This window comes from Calonectris borealis, chromosome 4, assembly GCF_964195595.1.
Source record: "Calonectris borealis chromosome 4, bCalBor7.hap1.2, whole genome shotgun sequence".
Lineage (NCBI taxonomy): Eukaryota > Metazoa > Chordata > Aves > Procellariiformes > Procellariidae > Calonectris > Calonectris borealis.
The window spans coordinates 81,266,869-81,284,410 of NC_134315.1; the positions used below are offsets into that span (position 1 = coordinate 81,266,869).

Here is a 17,542-nt window from a genome sequence, read left to right on the forward strand (position 1 = left end):
AATGTTATTCTTTCGTTAACCTTAGTCCTGTTTCTAAATAGCTAGCATATTTACCCCTACAGTTGCTTATTATTGACGGACAGCAGCTAAGAAGTGACCCAGCTACTGTGATGGATGAAGTGCAGAAGTTTCTTGGAGTCTCTCCTCATTATAATTACTCCGAAGCTCTAACGTGAGTCTGTTCCTTTATTATCTGTCCTACGGGATCACGGTGTACATCCCCTCCTACCAAGATCACTTGATCATTAATTACAAACAAACAAACAAACAAAAACCACATTACAACAATGATAATTTTGCAATTTCTTAAAGTACTGTTTAATGCCCATCCGGTTTTCCCTTAATTTGCATACATACAATACATTACAGAATTTAATTGCATGATTGCATACATTTCCACAGGCAAACTCTCTTTTGCACAACATACAGAACAATTGACTGCTCAGTATTTTGTATTAGACGCAGAACAAAGGCCCAGATTCATGTAAAAAAGGTCTGCTAAGTTTGAGTGTTCGATCGGAGCTGCCCAGGACTTGTTTTCTCAGGGTACCTAGTTCCGCTTTCATCCCTGCACTGTTTAAAACGTACGGTCAGTTGATGTGAATTGTGCACCTAAGAGCTGCGCGCACATTTGCCCGTCAGACTGTTGAACCTTACGACAGCTGAAGAGCACTCAGTGTCAGCTGTGAAAAGTTTGGCTTAAACATTTTTATGACATTCATATAAGAGTCTAATGACAGAGATTGGGTTAGAAGCACTCAGTATGATAAGATTCATCTGGTCGCCTGGTTTCTTTCATTGTTTGCTTTTAACGTGGACCAAATATATCATTCCCTAATGCCATTTTTATATATGGTTTCCCATTTCCCATTTTTCATATGGAGCCAATTCTGCCGACCTTTTACTTGGTGGTAGCCAGACACATGGCACAGAAGAATTTAGTCTGTACACTTAAAGTTTGGTGAAATCATAAGCTACTAATAGTAGATCCCTAACCTGGAAGCGCCGGGCTCACGCGCAGCACCTGGAGCGCGGGGAGAAGCTCGTATTTGCCTGTGAAGCACAGAACCCTCAGACTGAGCAGCCTGACCCTTCATGGCCCGGGGTGTCGGTGCCAAAACTGCAGGTGCTCTGCGGGAGCCCAAATCGAGGTCCCCTGAACTTAGGGAAAGCCCTTTGATTGACTTCCCGCAGCCTTTGGTTCGGATCTAGCAAAGGCGGCTGTGATGAGCCCGGATCAACATTTCTCATCCTGGCTACCCGGCGGGTGAGGCTTTCCCCGTGCAAGGGGATTAATGGCCTGTGTGACACTCTCTCGTTGACATTTCTCAATCCCCCGCAGGAAGGCAGAGTCTCTGCAGGGGCGGGAGCGGGCTGAATTTCTCTCTCCCTTCTTAGTCCGGCAGAAAATTGTAAGAAGCTTTTGCACTGAGCCTCTCCGTACGAGGAGCATCATCTCATGACAGCCAGCAGCGCTGGGCTGGGAGAGCCCTGGGACAGCCGTGGGCTGAGAAGCCCGGCGCTGCGGCGGAGGTTTTTCCAAGTCAGTGTGCAAGCAGAAAGCACGAGCCTGCACGTGGGGTGGGAAGCAGAAAAGCCTGGACCTCACCTTCCCTGCAGGCTGGTACCAGGAAAACTGTGGGGAAAATGAGACCACGGACTTTCCACCTACCCCACGCTGCCTCCTCTCTGCTTGTGATTATCATTTAATATTTCCTCCGCTGGGAGGGTTATGGTTGTTTATATAATAGGTATAAAGCGAGAGTTGAGGGCTTGTTGTCCTTTGGGTCTTAAGAATGTTGCTCTGCCAAAATCTTTTTCTAGAGGAAAAATTTTGGATTTCAGAATGTAATTTTTTAAGTCATTGGTTTCTGAAGCGGATGAAACAGAGGAGGAGTTTGAATACACAGCTGAACTACTGATGTTTGAACAACTGCTGCCGCACAGCTGCAGTGCCTTCTGTTAGGTTTTTAAAAATACACACCCACATACATATTTCTTCCTTTCTGTAACTAAATTAAAGTCAGCGGAGTCACACACCAGGAAAAAATTTGGCCTCTCGTATTTGTTTGGACAGGAAAAATGGATTGTAAACAGATCTATAAAATTATGCAATCACTGTTCAGAGGCATCAAGAATGCAAATGTGCTGTGGAAGCACACACTTCTGTACAGATTTAAGACGGAAGAGAAAAATGCATTAAACAATGTAGTTGCTTTATGGTAGGACTGTCAAAGTAAAAAAGATTGCATAGGATCGTTCCTAGTCATTACTGCCTAATAACTGTATACCACACATTTTTAAAGTTGTCACAAAGCAGCCTAAGGACCCAGTCCTGCAAACACTAGTGAGCAACAAGTTCATCACCCTGAGTAATTAGGTGAACGTCTTATAGGAGAGCAAAATCAACCCAGGCAGAAGGAAGGTACTGATCAGAGCCATGGAAAGAGAGCAGAGGGGAGACAGAGGCAGGGCTCGGGCACCTGCAGGGAAGCGCACATCACGCCGGGTTTGTAAGAGCCACAGCTGAGATGGGCAACTAGGTCATCGTTTCCTACACGCACTGCTAAAGAGGACCTAGATTTAGCCTAGGTATAAGGAAGACATTTTTTACGATGCCCGTGATGAAACCCTGGCACAGGTTGCCCGGAGAGGTGGTAGATGCCCCGTCCCTGGAAACATTCAAGGTCAGGTTGGACGGGGCTCTGAGCAACCTGATCTGGTTGAAGATGTTCCTTGCCCACAGTTGGACAAGATGACCTTTAACGGTCCCTTCCAACCCAAATCGTTCTATGATTCTATGACCTGCACTTTTTATTAGAGTAGCGAAAACAAAGGGGGAATATCAACTAATGTTGCAGGGCTTTTACACATAATGCCATCAATAGAAAGACATTGGGATCCCCGCACAAAGTGCTAGGAGAGAGAAACTAGTCAGTGGTCTTCACAAAGTTCCCGCTACGGCACTGAAGAGATGTTTCCCACCTCTCCCCCACCCACTCGCTTTCACAGGGAGTGACCGAGGGCTTAATTTTTTTAAGTATCTGAACTTACTGAACAGAAACCTAGGACACATGGGACTAAAGTTACAAAAGACCTTTCCTTTTAATCACAGGATGGCCCTACCAAAGCTCCACTGACTGCGAGGAAGATCTATTTCCCGACATCCTCAGATGACTCACGGTCCAGGGTAGCGTGAGCCAGCGGTTCCCTTCTTTGTTTTTCTCAGCAGGCAGCAAAGGAGGGAGGCAGGACAGAGCTTGGCTTTGGCAAAGGGCAGCCAAAATGCCGCTTCTTCTAGCCCGGCTCATCACGTCATGCTCTAACCACAGAGGCAGCTCCACATCCAGCCTCACAGGGGAGATTCCCCTCGTTTTCCCTGGTGTGAACAACAGGAGGGAAAGGAAAAGATAGGATTAGGGGAGTGCGCTTAAGTAAATGTTTTCTTTTGGAGTGCCGCTACATTTTGTCAGAGAATAAAAGAAAGATCCTCATGGTGGCATCTCTTAGCCCTGCCCTCGCAGGCACCCTCCCCGCCTCTAGCATCGGGCATTGACTTCCCAAAGGTGGGGTGGGCGTAGGGGTGTCCGGGTTCAACCCTGCGTCTCCCACCGGCTTACTCTGCAAGGGAAGAAAAGATACCCGGGCCTGGAGGAAAGGTTTCTGCTGACTGCTTTAAAAAGCTCACTTGTAACTTTAGCCTTAAGGCTATCACTAGTTTTAAATAAATACTTCCATTGTGCCCAATTACGTTTTCAGGAGTCCTGAGAGTTTCGTAATACCTGAACGCAATGGGTTGAATTCAGCCCGAGCTGTCTTACCCTCTTTTCCCCTACCCAAATTTGCACATTCTCTTAATAATGTTCAATATGCTCCTTCTGAGGCAGAAGTATTGTTTGGGGCATAGTTTTGCTGTTTTCCTTTTACCCAGCACACTATATTGCTGCTTCTCTTGGGAAATTAGTGTAAGCCAGCTAAAGTACTTCACCATGCAACGAGCAGATGGAAAAGGCCAAAGCAGAAGTGAATCTATCATCGATATATCCATTTCATCAATGATTTATTTATTTTTAATTGATACAGCTACTGAGACAATTTAGGAAACAAGGTTCAGGCCTGCAATAATAGGCCGGGCAAGAAAGAAAACGTGAAGAAGGTTCACCCTTCTCCAGAAATTAGTTCACTTATGCACAGCAGCAAATTGCAAGTGCACCCATGTCGTACGGATAGACCCAGGGCAAAAAGGTAGTCTGTAACTAATTAACTCTGTGTTCCAGCCAATTATACTTCATCCTTTTCAAACATCTGCTGAATAGCAGAAATGCAACCCTTTTCAATGTTTTATGCGTGCAGCAAGTCCCATAGCAATAAATTCAAAACTTAACGCTGCGTGTTGTTTGTTCCTTAGTGAGTACGTGTTTTAAAGCCTTAATCTAAAATTCCTATATCTTTGAATTTTAGACATCAAAATCAAATTGTGTATTTCAGATAAGACTGCTAAGACAGTGTTTATGCTATAATGCCATCTCTGGAATGAAAATGATATTTAGATCTAATGATACGGAACAACTAACTTCTCAGGTGCAGTTAAATTACCAACAACCAACCAGCGGTTCTTTCAGTAGACCTGAACGCTGCTTATTTCACTCAAAAATCAACACAAAACATTTCAATATGGTATTTCTCATCGTTTCGTAGTCATGCAACAATCACGCACTTTGCTGTATAGACTTAGGGATCGAGTCTATGCCTGTTGAAGTCAGCAAAGAGATCCGCCTGCCCTTTTTAACCCCTCTCACCTTGACAGTGCTGACCCACAACAGCATCGGCTCCAACCGGCCACACGGAGAGCTTTCCTCGAGCACAGCCGATAATGTCCTTGGGAATACAGCGCATCTAATTCCAGGAAAAGAGCTGATCAGTCATTTTTTTCAACAAAACGTTCTTTGTTCAAGTGTCAATTGATCAAAACATTAGCATCTCACAGGGATACACGGAGAAGTTTGACATGAATAAAATCTCTGACCAAAACCAGACAATAAAATATGAGTCACGCTCTGGAGTGGGGCCGTGTAAGATCCTTGAGACTGAGGCTCAGGACCTTGACTGGCATCCTATAGATCAACGCTTAAAACAGGTATCCGATATGCTGGACAAGTAGAACAAAAATTAGCTAGTGTGTGAAAAACTTCTTGCCTTGAGCCACTCCCAAGGCAAATTTGTGGAAAAAATAAATTCTCAGAGCTTTCACAAGAGAGGAAAGCTGTGTCCCACTCTGTCCTCAGTATTTCAGTCATCTAGAGAGATGTGTGCAGCAATAATTGTTGGCTAACGCCGATGTCTTAGTAGCTGGGAGATTCTTCTCTAGCGAGGTCTTTCAAACAATATCATCCTCTATAGGTTTGACCCTCAGAAAGGCTTTTGGTGCCAGTTATTGGAAGGAGGGAAAACAAAGTGCCTGGGAAAAAGCAAAGGTCGAAAATACCCACCAATGGACCAAGAGGTAAGGGCTTTCCAGAAATTTAAGTTAACAGTTTTTAATATTGACCCTGTGTTTGACTCCTAAAATAAACACACTGATTTCTTTTTTTTTATTATTTTCACTGGCTTGATATTTTTAAAAATCAGAAACTTTTAATGAACTTTGAATGACAGGAAATTAATTCCCCTTTTAATAGCCCCTCTGCAGGAGCAGTGCATAGCTCCCGGGCGAGAGCACCTGCCCGAAATCGAGTGGGTTTCCTTCTTTGACTGTTGTGTTTTTTTTTTTTTCCCACCCTTCTCAGTCTCGAGCGTTTCTGTCGAGCTACTACAGAGACCACAACGTGGAGTTGTCCAAGCTGCTGCACAGGCTGGGGCAGCCCCTGCCCTCCTGGCTGAGACAGGAGCTGCAGAAGGTCAGGTAGCACGCAAGGGCGGGGGACCCACATAAGGAGGATTTCCTTCACCGTCAAACCCCTTGCTTCTCCGACTCACTTGTGATCGTCAGTAGAGGACCTCATGAATAACGCTCTTTCTATTAAAAAAAGAAAACCACAAAAGAATAAAAAAAAAAAAAACCAAACCCGACGACTCTTTATATGCACGCGCTGACAGTTATTAGCATCGACCCCTTTTGTCAGCTTCCAGGAAATAACACGGAGCTACGTGGCATTACTCTTTATCCAGACCGGGATTCGTGCATAGCCTAAATCCTCTGTTCACCAGGAAGTACCAGAAACTGTGCGTAGGACGGATTGACTTCAGTGTACATGACAAATTGCAGTCTGTCAGGACACGAGCAACGGATGGGAACATCTCTCGCTGGACTGTGAGGTTGGTCATCCGCTGGGGTTTTTTCCACGTTTGTTTTCGCTGGTTTTTTCCCCCAACCCTGCGAGTTTTCCTATCGCTTTGTAGGGGGATATTCAGCACTTTGCAGTCGGGATCCCTAATGGTTATGATATATGTAGTATTAATGCACCATCATCGCTCTCTCCACAGAAAGAGGTGGGCTAAATTCTCGCCTAACCTGCTTCCCTGGGATTCCTGTAATAACTGATGACAGTCTGTGCTCTTCCTTCCGTTGGTTTTTTGGGGTTTTTTTTGGTTTGTTTGTTTTTTTTTTCCCCCTTCACAACAAGATATATCCTGATTTACTGGAGTCGTGTGGGTTGTTGAGGTGCCAGGCAGCGAGGTGGCCCTCCTCCCAGATCTCAGTGAAATCCATTGCCTTTTTTTTTGGACGTGGCTACTTTGCCACCCTGGTAAGGTTTTACATCGCATCGCTTGGGTTCCTTCAGCAGCTGCGACAGAGCTCTGAGATGTGAAATCCTATCAAATATTTTGTCATAACGCCATAGGACTCCTTAAACCACTATCAAAACCTTTTTAAATCTAAGCAGGCCACGCAAGCAGTGTACTGAAAATAACCTAATATTGACAATTCTGTTGCTATCTGGAAAGCAATGTTTTTGCTCTGAAGCCTTCAAAGAAAGAGGTTGGGTTAGTCATTTAGGGTCTCAGTCTGCACGCTATCACAGAAAAAAACTTTAATGACCAAAGGTATTGGTTAAGGTTTTGAAAAAAACTACAGTCTGTGGAATAATAAACTCTTTCTATAGACTTTAATGGAGTTGAAAGGACAAGTGTATCCACTATATATCACATACACATATACGATGCATATATTCTTATGCCTGCATATCTACCTCCTGTATATCTAGATTGGACATACACTTAGTTTTAAATATCTGCTTTTTGTGCCCATAGGTAAATGGAAGGGTGGTTTACCAAAAATATGCTATTACGAACTGTTCTTTCTTCTCAGATCTGGGTGGGTAAGGTCGACAAGACTGGGCAGAAAGTCGCTGGGAAATTTGAGCTGAAGGAACAAATACCATTTAGGCGTTTTAGCCTTGTAACACTTCTTCCGAAGAAAATAAAAGCTGGCAAACCTTTGTTCTTTATGCAGCACAAAATGGATTTCGTTTTCAAACTTCCCCGTCTTAGTTCCTAGGCACAAGGCATTCCAGGTGCTGCAGAGGCTTTGTGCTTTCCCCTCCCCGGGAATTTGATCCTTACCTCCTAGCTCAGGGGACAGAACTGGACGTTGGGGTTGCGCCGTGACTTCAGACTAGGGAGAGCTAGCCTCGGGGAGCACAAATCAGGGCACAACATGGACTGTGGTATTCAAGAGCACTTAAACGAATTAATTTAGGCTTCAAACCAGTTGATACACGTAGATATCTATCTTCGCATTTCCAAACACCTAAATCACGAGACTGTCCACCAAGATCACGACACTAGCTTATTTTGGACTGACAAAGCCAGTGCTTCCCAGAGCTATCCTGGTGCCACCCATCCCGCTCCCAGCTCGGCAGCGGCGGCACATGCCGGTGAGTGTCCTCTGGCACCACCTCCCTGCCACCACTTTCCCCCACCACTGCCCATCTGAACACGCCTGGCTGCTTCTTCCCTCCGCACCGTTCCAGCCCTTTTCCCAGACCCAGCACTGCCCTGGTCCAGGTCCCTCATCCACGCGAGGAGCCGGCTCGGCCCTCCCTGGTGCCGCACAGACAGCCCACGGGGTGGCACGGAGGAGAGGCTGAGGTGCAACCACCACCAAGTCCCCGCAGGGCCCTTTGTGCTCCTGCTCTCCACCTCAGTCCTCGCTCCTTCTGCAGGAGGACCCACAGCAGGGGTGGGAACAGGACAAGGAGAGGTACCCCCTGCCCGGCGGGGAGCACGGCATGCCCAACCCCACCAGAGCTGCTCTAGCCTACTCACACAAGGATGTACACAACCGTACAGGAAAGCCCAAAAGACAAGCGTTGCCCCGTCTCACGTTTGCTTTTAAATATTGAAATGGGATTCATCTCGCATAAGTGAGACATCTACTTCATTTTATGAAGGGAAATAGCGCTTCTAGGACACCATTCATCTCGCCACAAAGCCGACTTCTCAAATGAGTGAGATTCATCTTGCCTCTTCCTCTCTATTGATTGTAAAAAGACAATGGACAACTCGTTCAGAGGAAGAGCTCAGCTGTATAGGTCTAAACGAGGTGAGCTGAAAAGGAGATGGTCTTTTATCTCACAGCTATAGTTGTTGAAGACAAGAGGGAGTTGGGGGGGTCTTTGATTTTGTTTTGTTTTCCTAAAGTAATTTTTCTAGTTCTTCTATTTCAGCCAGGAGGACTCTTCAAAATGAGCTAGGGCAAATTAAATGCCAAATATAAGGAACCTTATGTGGGGTTTTTTGTTTTGTTTTTTTTTTTTTTTGGGGGGGGGGGAAATCAGTTACATACTTTGTTGCAAATTCACACTTTTAACTTTTAGCACTGATAATGCCAAAAATGACTAGTCTGATGAGAGTTCTGGCTAAGTGAGGCTTGGTCAGAGAAGAATATCTCAATCAACCATTTGATAACATTTTAGCTGTTAAAATGCATTAGAATTGGCTCATCACTAATTCAAAGATGACTTCATAACTTCTTGAATAAAAGCTAAATAAACAGGAATTGGTTTCAGGAGTTTTTCAAGGAAATGAGACAAATACCATAAAATCTGGAAAATTATTTCTTGTTCTTAGCTTTTCATTTAGAAAAAAAAGAATTAAGTCTTTCCCACTCTCAGCTCTGTAATAGCCTCATGTCCTTAAAACACGCTGGATATTTTTATACCTCATTGTTATTTTTTAAGTTTGAATGGGCATCACATTTCCGAGAGACCTCGTGTTCCATTGAAAACTGACATTTGAATTGACTTCATTATGTCTCATATAAAGATGAAATAACAGTATTTCAAAGTTTCATTCCTTCCACTTGTAATAGGACCCATCAACACAGAATTTCTCTGGACCACCGTATTATAGAGGAGCCTTTGTGAACTAGCTGTAAATGATCTCGATTTCTTTTATGCCTTTCATATCGCTGGCCACGTAATTGTTGGGATTCTTAAAGACCAGCAAAACAACTGCAATAAAAATGAAACATTTATTCATGGCAAGGGGACTGTAGCTGGGAAAGATAATGCTGGCCCTTCTTTCTTATTCATAAGCTGCAGGATTCATCTCCACAATTCCTCCATGTGGTGCAGGCTGTAAATCAATAGGAGTTTTACATACTGGAGGGCTGCAGCTGCAGTTTGCTCCCATTCCCCTGGAAATACGGATTCCTGCGGAGGTTTGAAGGAGCCTTGCCGCACCGAGGACCTGACCTGCTGCCCGTGGAGACCAGTGGGAGTCTTCCTATTAATTCCAGCAGACCCTGGTTGGCCCCCAAGAGCCGGTTCCATAAGGCACAATCTCTGTGGTTCAAGCATCACGTAGCCCTACCGCTGCTGGAAACCCATTGCTGGTTTGATTTCTATCACCGAGCGGCGGTTTCTTCCCCCAACCTCTCTCGGTCGGTGCTCTGCCATGGTTGGAGCTGCAAGCCGTCCCCCACCTCTGGCACCCCATGGGGCTGCACCGCTTCTGGTCTCGCCGCACCACCCGGGTCCCTCTCCGCTCCATCCTCCCGTCTCGTTGGCGACGAGAAATAGAAAACCCTACGGGCCAGACACGGGCGTCAGGGTCTATGGCAGCATATTTGAGGATTAAAGCAGGACTTCGGCCCTCAGAAAACCGAGCTTGTATAATCGAGGTTGTCTTTGAGCGAGAAGCAATCAGAGCAGAATCCAAAACCTTCTAAATTATGCATTGACCTCTCAAGGTCTAAAATAAAGTTGCTGGATTAACTGCTCATAGATGTTTTCTAATAAAACAAATTTTCTCTCTGATAGGGAATCAGACTGCCGAGTGTCCCCAAAACAAATTAAGATGGCGGAATTATAAATTCTTGAGGGAGGAAAATGTTGCGTAATGAAAGCGCTGATGGGTCCAGACTCTCTGATGTGATAATAAGGCAGCGGGGACGTGCCCTGAATACAAAAGCAGAAGCTGAATATTTTCTCCTCTTCCTTCCCCCTCCTCCTTTTCCTTCCCATTCCTGTTCAATTCTGAGCCAGCGTAGTGCATCTGAAAAGCACGCGACAGGCAGAGCCCGTGAGACGGGGGAACATTATTCATCTCCAGAATGATCAGCCGAGAATAAATTGGGTGCAGGGTGCTCATTTCACCTAAGCTGGGCCATCTTAAAGTTAGACATCAAGTCCAAACTCGTCATTTAGTTTCCATCAGTAGCAAATTATGTTTATAATGGGTTTAAAATTGATGTTTATAATAGGTGTGTGAGCTTGTGACAGCTGTGTAAAACAGGTACAACACAGATATATAAATCAGCAGAGACTAAGTGTCTAATTTTATTGTAGTTAAGTAAGATTAAGTTCGCCGCTGGTGTCAGGAGAAGTTCTCTTTGCACATGCAATTTAGCTTTGCCATTTCAGCTCTCGGATTGCAGTGCCATCTCTCTCTTGCCAGTGGATACTCTCTTTCTCAAAGAGCTGAAATCTCCTATGATCACCTCACTATCTTTATCCTCATCGATATCAGATTACGAAACTTAGCGTTAACAGTTAGTCTGTCCATCACTGTATTAGTTCATACACCTCTGCATAAATCTGCCAGGAATTTTTGCTTTGGAGACTTTTTTTTTTTTTAATTTTTGTGTATGTTCTTGGGATAGGAATTTCCCTGTCAGACAACATTTCTTACACTGCCTTTATTTTCTCTTTTTTCCTTCCAGTTCATCCTTTTAGCGTGACTGCAAAGGTGTGGACCTGTCTATGGATTCGATTCCTGCATCATTATCCTATCTAGAAAACCTACCAAAAATAAATAAGGATTTGCAAGTGACACAGATTCTGAAGTGTTCGGTGCTCCAGTGACTGGATAACTTTTATAAGACTTATTATCATTTCTGTAGTATTTCAAAACAAAAGACATCCTCTTGATAGAGCTGAGGAAAAACTTCACTGTCTTGCCCAAACTCTTTTTTTTTTTTTCTTTTTCTTTCCCCTCCTACGTGACGACAGCAAATCCAGTTGAACAAATACTTGGTGTTGAAGAAAAAGGAATCAAAAGAAATTTTGATCACTCAAAGTATTTTTGTTGGGGGGGTGGTGAGGGAGGTCAAAGTCTGTATTTGCTGGAATTGTTTTAAATAATTGATGTGCACACACCTTATTATTGGTTCTTCTCACTGCCGCAGAATAAACACTTCTGATGGTGTATTATAGAGAGTGCTTTTCTTCTTCCCTTAAATCCTCTTTCCCATTTTCTGAGCCAAAATCTGCTCTTCAATAACCTCTGCCATATATTTGAAGTCGTGCACTGACTCACCTCCTCCTGCCTCAGCAACTCCTCGAGGCTTTCACCCGTTCCCGACACAGCGGCCCCGACGCCATGGGATTTACAGCCGGCTGCACCAGCGCTGGGAGTGCCATCGACCTCGTCCTCTGCCTCCCTCCTCCTCCTCCTCCTCCTCCTCCTCCTCTTCCCGGGCAGGGAACATTAATTCAGGCAAGTCTGACACTTACATGTTTGTTACGCTGCATAACGCGCATTTATGGGCCTGCCTTTCAAAATTATTACCCGCCTGCAATGAGAGGTGTGGATATTCCGACAGCCCTGTGTAAGCTCTTTCTCCAATTATCACACCAGGCTTTTTCTCTGCTCAGTTTGAGGGATCTTAACAGGACCTGATTTCAGCTGGTGCAAATTGCCTTGAAGGAGGCTCAAACCATGCGCTCAGAATTACGAGATACTGATATTTTTTCCCCTAAAATATCATAATGCTTCCACTTTTTATTATAAAATATTCATTTGTTTTACAGATCTATGTCAGAATTATGTTAAATCATATCAGAGTCAAGTATTCTTAGTACAAACCTTACAGAATAGCAAATTACGCCTCGCTAGAGCTTGTATCGTTAAGCAAATTAGAAATGACATTACAGACATCTCAATACCAGTTTTGGCTTCTTCCCGGATCTGCTTGACACTTTCAGACAAGGGAGACATAGTAGGTAAAATTTTCAAAATATTTTAGGACTTTAAGTCTGTTTTTAAAAAAAAAAAAAAAATTACTTGTAGGCCCTTGGAAACTAAAAAGCAATCGGCTTTCTACCATAATTATTTGTCAGACAGTTAGGCACTTTTAAAAGCCCTCGCAGACATTCGCCTGTCTGCTGCTTTGGATCCCAAATGCCTTTATACATCTAAATGAAGAGCTTACTTAAAAAAAAAAAAAAAAAAGAATATAGCCAGTTTTTTCCTGTCACACTCAGATCCCTGTCCTTTCTTGGCCACCTCTCTTATTTCCTTTGGATTCCCTGGGTGGGAAAGGAGGCCACGTGGAAACCGCGGCTGAAACCCGCCGATGAACCTGAATGGGTTTTGCCTAAAACAGAAATCTTTCCAGGCTCAGTCGAGTTGCCTGCCTGAGTCTTATTTAGTAAAAGGATGGCAGAGTTCTTCCAAAACTTTACCACTTCTATTAAATTCATTAAGGTTTGCATTTTCCCTTCTAGAATCAAACTATTCCCCCCCAGACCACCGGAAACCTGGAAGCACTAAATAAACTTCTGAGCACATCCGTTGGTGAAAAAGGGCTTTTTCTATACACAGTTTGTGAGAGGAGAGGAAGACCACTTTTTCATACGTGTAAATATCCAAATTCCAGTTAGAAATTGATTTATAGAATTACAGAAAAGAATTCTACATGTAATTTATACTCATATTTCCATTCATGAAGAATTAAAGACTTCCTAGGGAAACCAGATTGATATTTGCATTTTTGTCAGCTGCAGCTGTTGGGTGGGGAGAAAAACATTTAAAATATCTAAATAAACCCGTATCTGCCACTTCGGGTTTACAAAGTCGTTTGTCATGATACAGCTAACTCTGACCAAACACGGGCTAGTTTTATAGTACTCCTATTTCTTTGGGAATAGGAATGTGGCACGTTAATACACAAATCTGTTTTCATCACAGAAGGTCAACTAGCTTTATGAGCTGGTAGTTAGAATCATCCTGTTTTTTTTCAGAGGTTGTTTTCAGCCAGAGGAAGGTCAGCATTGGGTGGAGTGGGATTCCTTAATCTAACTTGCAATTCCATAAAATGCTAGGGGGGGTTGAAAAACGCGCTTTATAATTTGGGAGATAATTGCATGCCATTCAATTGACTTTGTACTTGCTACTTTTCTAACTCTGGTGTACGCTCTGCTCTCTTGCAGAACTTATCTGTAAGACACATTCCCTGTTGAGTAATTTAACTTCCCTTCATAGTATGATCTGAACTACAAGAAAGAGCTGGATATATGAGGGGATCAGTTTTTACAGAACTTGCTGTGAGGCAGATATTTATTTACAGAATTTTCCTTGAATATTTTTTTTGTTTCACTTGTGTTTGCCTTGGCCAGGGAATCATCTCAGTATTAATCTGCATGCCCTCCAAAGACACACAATTCCCATTAGCATCAATGACAATTAAATATTCTCATGAAGGAGAGAATAAACCCACCAACGGAAAATGTTATTTAATGACATTGTAGCTACAGCACATCTTCCTGCAGAGCTTTCTGTAATCACACCAAGTAAGCAAAGAAAAATTGTTCTGCAACGTGAAGCATTTAAAATTTCATAAGCAATCTGACATTAAAAAAAAAAGAAAGCAAAAATCACCTTTTGGGTACCCCATCATGACTAGGGACTGAAGTAACCCAGTGATTTTATTGGTATGAAATTCCCCATGCACTACGTAGCTGGGGAGACGTTCAGATCCAGATCCAAAGCCAAACTCGCTATCGCTCAGGTTCATTGCTAGGAGAACCCGCGCCTTCCAGCAGCCCGAGGCACAGACTCATGGTTTAAGAGGTCCTACATTTAGTGCCCTGGCTATATTCGGCAGTCTAGGTCTTTGTTATCGAGTGATTACCCCCCATACAGTACCCAGATGTAAAAGTCACCGGAGCGGTTGCTTAACGCTCGTGTCTAAATCCATGGACTGAAGGTGGACCCCTTCTGTGAGGGGACCTCTGATCTGCTCCACAGGGTTGGGAAGAAGATTAAAAGCCTACCAAGTCTCTGAGAGTTATCACATCTACTGCTGCATGAGATTTCTATACTGCACCTGGCAATAAAAACCAATAGGAACCAAAGCGAGGGCTTTTTATACAGGAAAATAAAAATACGTCTTGAAATAGTCTTCACTTATATTTGTTTATTATATAGATATAGAGGGCTCATGAATTTTTTATTTAAGGAGAAAGTTTTCGGTCTTAGATGTTCGTTATTTTCCCTCCTCCCAAAAGGAGGACTTGCTTGCTATACTGTAGCCTGCTTCCCCTCCATTTCTTCCTACCTACCCACCCTCCTTGGCGCTACTTCCCATCATCAAGATCTACTATTTTACCTGTAAATGTCAAGACCAACTGAATTTCCTTCTGCACTAATTTCTTCTGCTCCTAGCTTTCACAGAGGAAAAAATTCAAATCTCCCAAGTAAGCATCATCTTTCATTTCCTAAACCATACTCGCTTTAATTACTTTTAAATATGCTAGTTAATTAAGACAACGTGTACTAGGAGCGTGCTGAGGTTTTCTTTGCTGTTGCTAGCTTTTCTGCATTTTTTCCACACTTTTTCCATTGTTCAGATACCCAGTACCAATTCAGGGAAGCTGCTCAGTTATAAAGCAAGGCAGAGTTGGATGGCACCATGTGTAAATCTGCCATCATTAAGTTAGGAGCTGCGGTTAAATTATAAATTGTCATCTTAAGTAGGAAGAACATTTTTATGGATCCCGGTTCATCCTCTGCGGACTTTAGCTATTTCCAGTAACTGCCACGCAGAACATACTAAAATTTGTCAGCTGCTTGGAAGAGGAGAGAGTTGAGCCTGGAGACTTAATTCCCTTCAATCTTCTTAAAAGATATGATCCAATACCTCAAGATAAAAACATTGCCAGCTTAGGAAGATAGAGGGAGGCAATCCAAAGCAGCCGGGACAATCAGAATGGACAAGCACCTTAGCACAACACTAAAACTCATTTTTCCAAAGGTCGCATGCACAGCCAGGAAGCCACCTCTCTTCTTTCCCTCCGCGTTAGAAGACCTGGCTGAAGAAGAAGTATTTCAAGGCTTGCCTGGGTCACTGTAGGAAGCTATCGTGTAAGTGCTATAATACAGACCATGTTGTCATCGTCTTTCTAAAGCCCATTTCACGAGAAGCAAATTTTTTTCCCCCCACATGGGACAAGCTGAGATACAAAATTTTGACAGAGGTGTTTTATATTGGTGACATCTTGCAACTGTTTTTGCTCTGGCGTGGAAAACATCTGTATAACGGAGGATTTTTACAACCACAGCAGCCTGCTCAGCAGCTGAAGGTTTTAGTGCAGATCCTAAATCACCATTTCTGTAGTGCTGCAGGTATTTTTTTCAGAATAGCTCTATATTTTCATAAACCCCAAGTACTTTTACTTAAGTCTGAGCACGTTCACCTTACGGAGCCAACCACTAATCAGGCAACGAGGTGAATTGCAAAGAGAAAGCATCCAAAAATCACAGAATCGCACACTAATAACCACACGTTAATCACCACACCTTAATCACACGCTAATAACCACACGTTAATCACACGCTGATAACCACATCCACTCCAGCGGGAGAGGTGTGCACGGCAGCCAAGCAGTCATCCCACAGGAAAAAGAGGATCGGGGCTGAACCCCACCCTCCCGCTGCAACCCGTGAGAGAAAGCTACGGACACTCTTTGAACCCCAAAACGAAGGAGTTCGCACCCCGGGCTGGCACAGAGGACCCCCAGAGCTGCTGTGGCTGGTCCTCTGCTCCAGCATCACTGGTGATTTTCACAGGTTGAGTCTATAAATGAGCTTAGAACAGAAGCAGACATCAGAAAAATGCTCTGAAGGTGATTTTGTAAAGCAGAAAAAAAAAATAGCTTATTTTAAAGGGAAATCCTTAAAGAAGATAATTATGTGTGCTCTTGGCAATTTCAGCCGTGTTTATAAAATTTACACAAAGACCTCACCGGCGTTACAGCTCTGACTTGTCTGAAAACTAGAGCTATTAGGAATTGTCAGAAAACTACAGGCTGTGAAATTTAATCACCCTTCTCTCGGCAGTCAATTGCTGATACACCTGCCCATGGACCTGTCCGTGCTATTTTCATGGCAGTCATTACACTGTTCCTTTGTAAATGAGAAATTAATTTTTGTCCTCCTTCAGAAAGGCCACCCCAGAGAATTAAGCTCTGAGGAGAATGAAGTGAAGCATTTACCAACAGCCCCCTCTTTGCTCTCTATTTCCATGTCTTCCATAAGACATCATTTGACAAAATACTGAGTACTAAAGCAGAAATATCCTTTGCAGACTTGTCTTTCCCATGGACCTATTTAATACTGGCACACTAAACACATTTTTACTTTACTCATTAAACAAGAATTCCGGACACTTAACAGTGACACAATGAAGACATTATAAAATTTGGTAATGTGCAATAAAACTACTTTCATAAATGCCCAACCTTAAGTACATCCATTTTCTGGTTTTCTTCCAATGATAAGTTTTGCACTCTTGCACATTCAATTACAAAGCCTAGAGCCTATTTAAAATGACTCGTTTGTCCACAGATAATTCCATTTCATTTTGGCTGCCTTTTTCATTTGCCACCTGTTGATTAATCACCTTAATAATTTATTCCTTCATAGCTTTGTTGTTTTTCCAATAAAAGGCAAGTTGAATTCTGGGGCATATATCCATCCTTCTTCTATATAATAAAGCGGCAAAGGAAAACGGTGGAGTTTCATGTCTCTGCATTACAGAAATTTTTCCCATGACGCTGTCCTACCTGCAGAGGCTGAGCACGGCAGGAGAATATCTTCTCACACCTGAGTAGGAAAGCTAGGAGATCCAGTTTGGACTAGGCACTTCCTTTGCTGCATTGCTAACAATCATCACCATCGTTAGAGATGCGTTAATGAAGAGGAGACCATAATGCCAACAAGCAGTTTTTTGAAAACCATAGGAAATGACCAACACATCCTGAAACAGAAAGTGCTTCTTGGAGAGAGGATTTTGTCTATGGTACAGAAAAAGTCT

The 17,542-nt window shown here is 43.3% G+C and overlaps 1 protein-coding gene across 1 annotated transcript in view; it reads left to right on the forward strand.

The window, feature by feature from the left end:
- The window catches only part of LOC142082265 (bifunctional heparan sulfate N-deacetylase/N-sulfotransferase 4), a 104,941-nt gene extending 93,284 nt beyond the window's left edge, over positions 1-11,657 (forward strand). Inside the window, exons 12-15 of the mRNA XM_075150287.1 lie at positions 63-172; positions 5,401-5,503; positions 5,787-6,315; positions 11,168-11,657. Of these exons, the coding sequence (XP_075006388.1) occupies positions 63-172; positions 5,401-5,503; positions 5,787-5,906 (333 nt within the window). The 3' untranslated portion in view covers positions 5,907-6,315; positions 11,168-11,657. The remainder of the gene's footprint in view (positions 1-62; positions 173-5,400; positions 5,504-5,786; positions 6,316-11,167) is intronic.
- Positions 11,658-17,542: the final 5,885 nt, after the last annotated feature.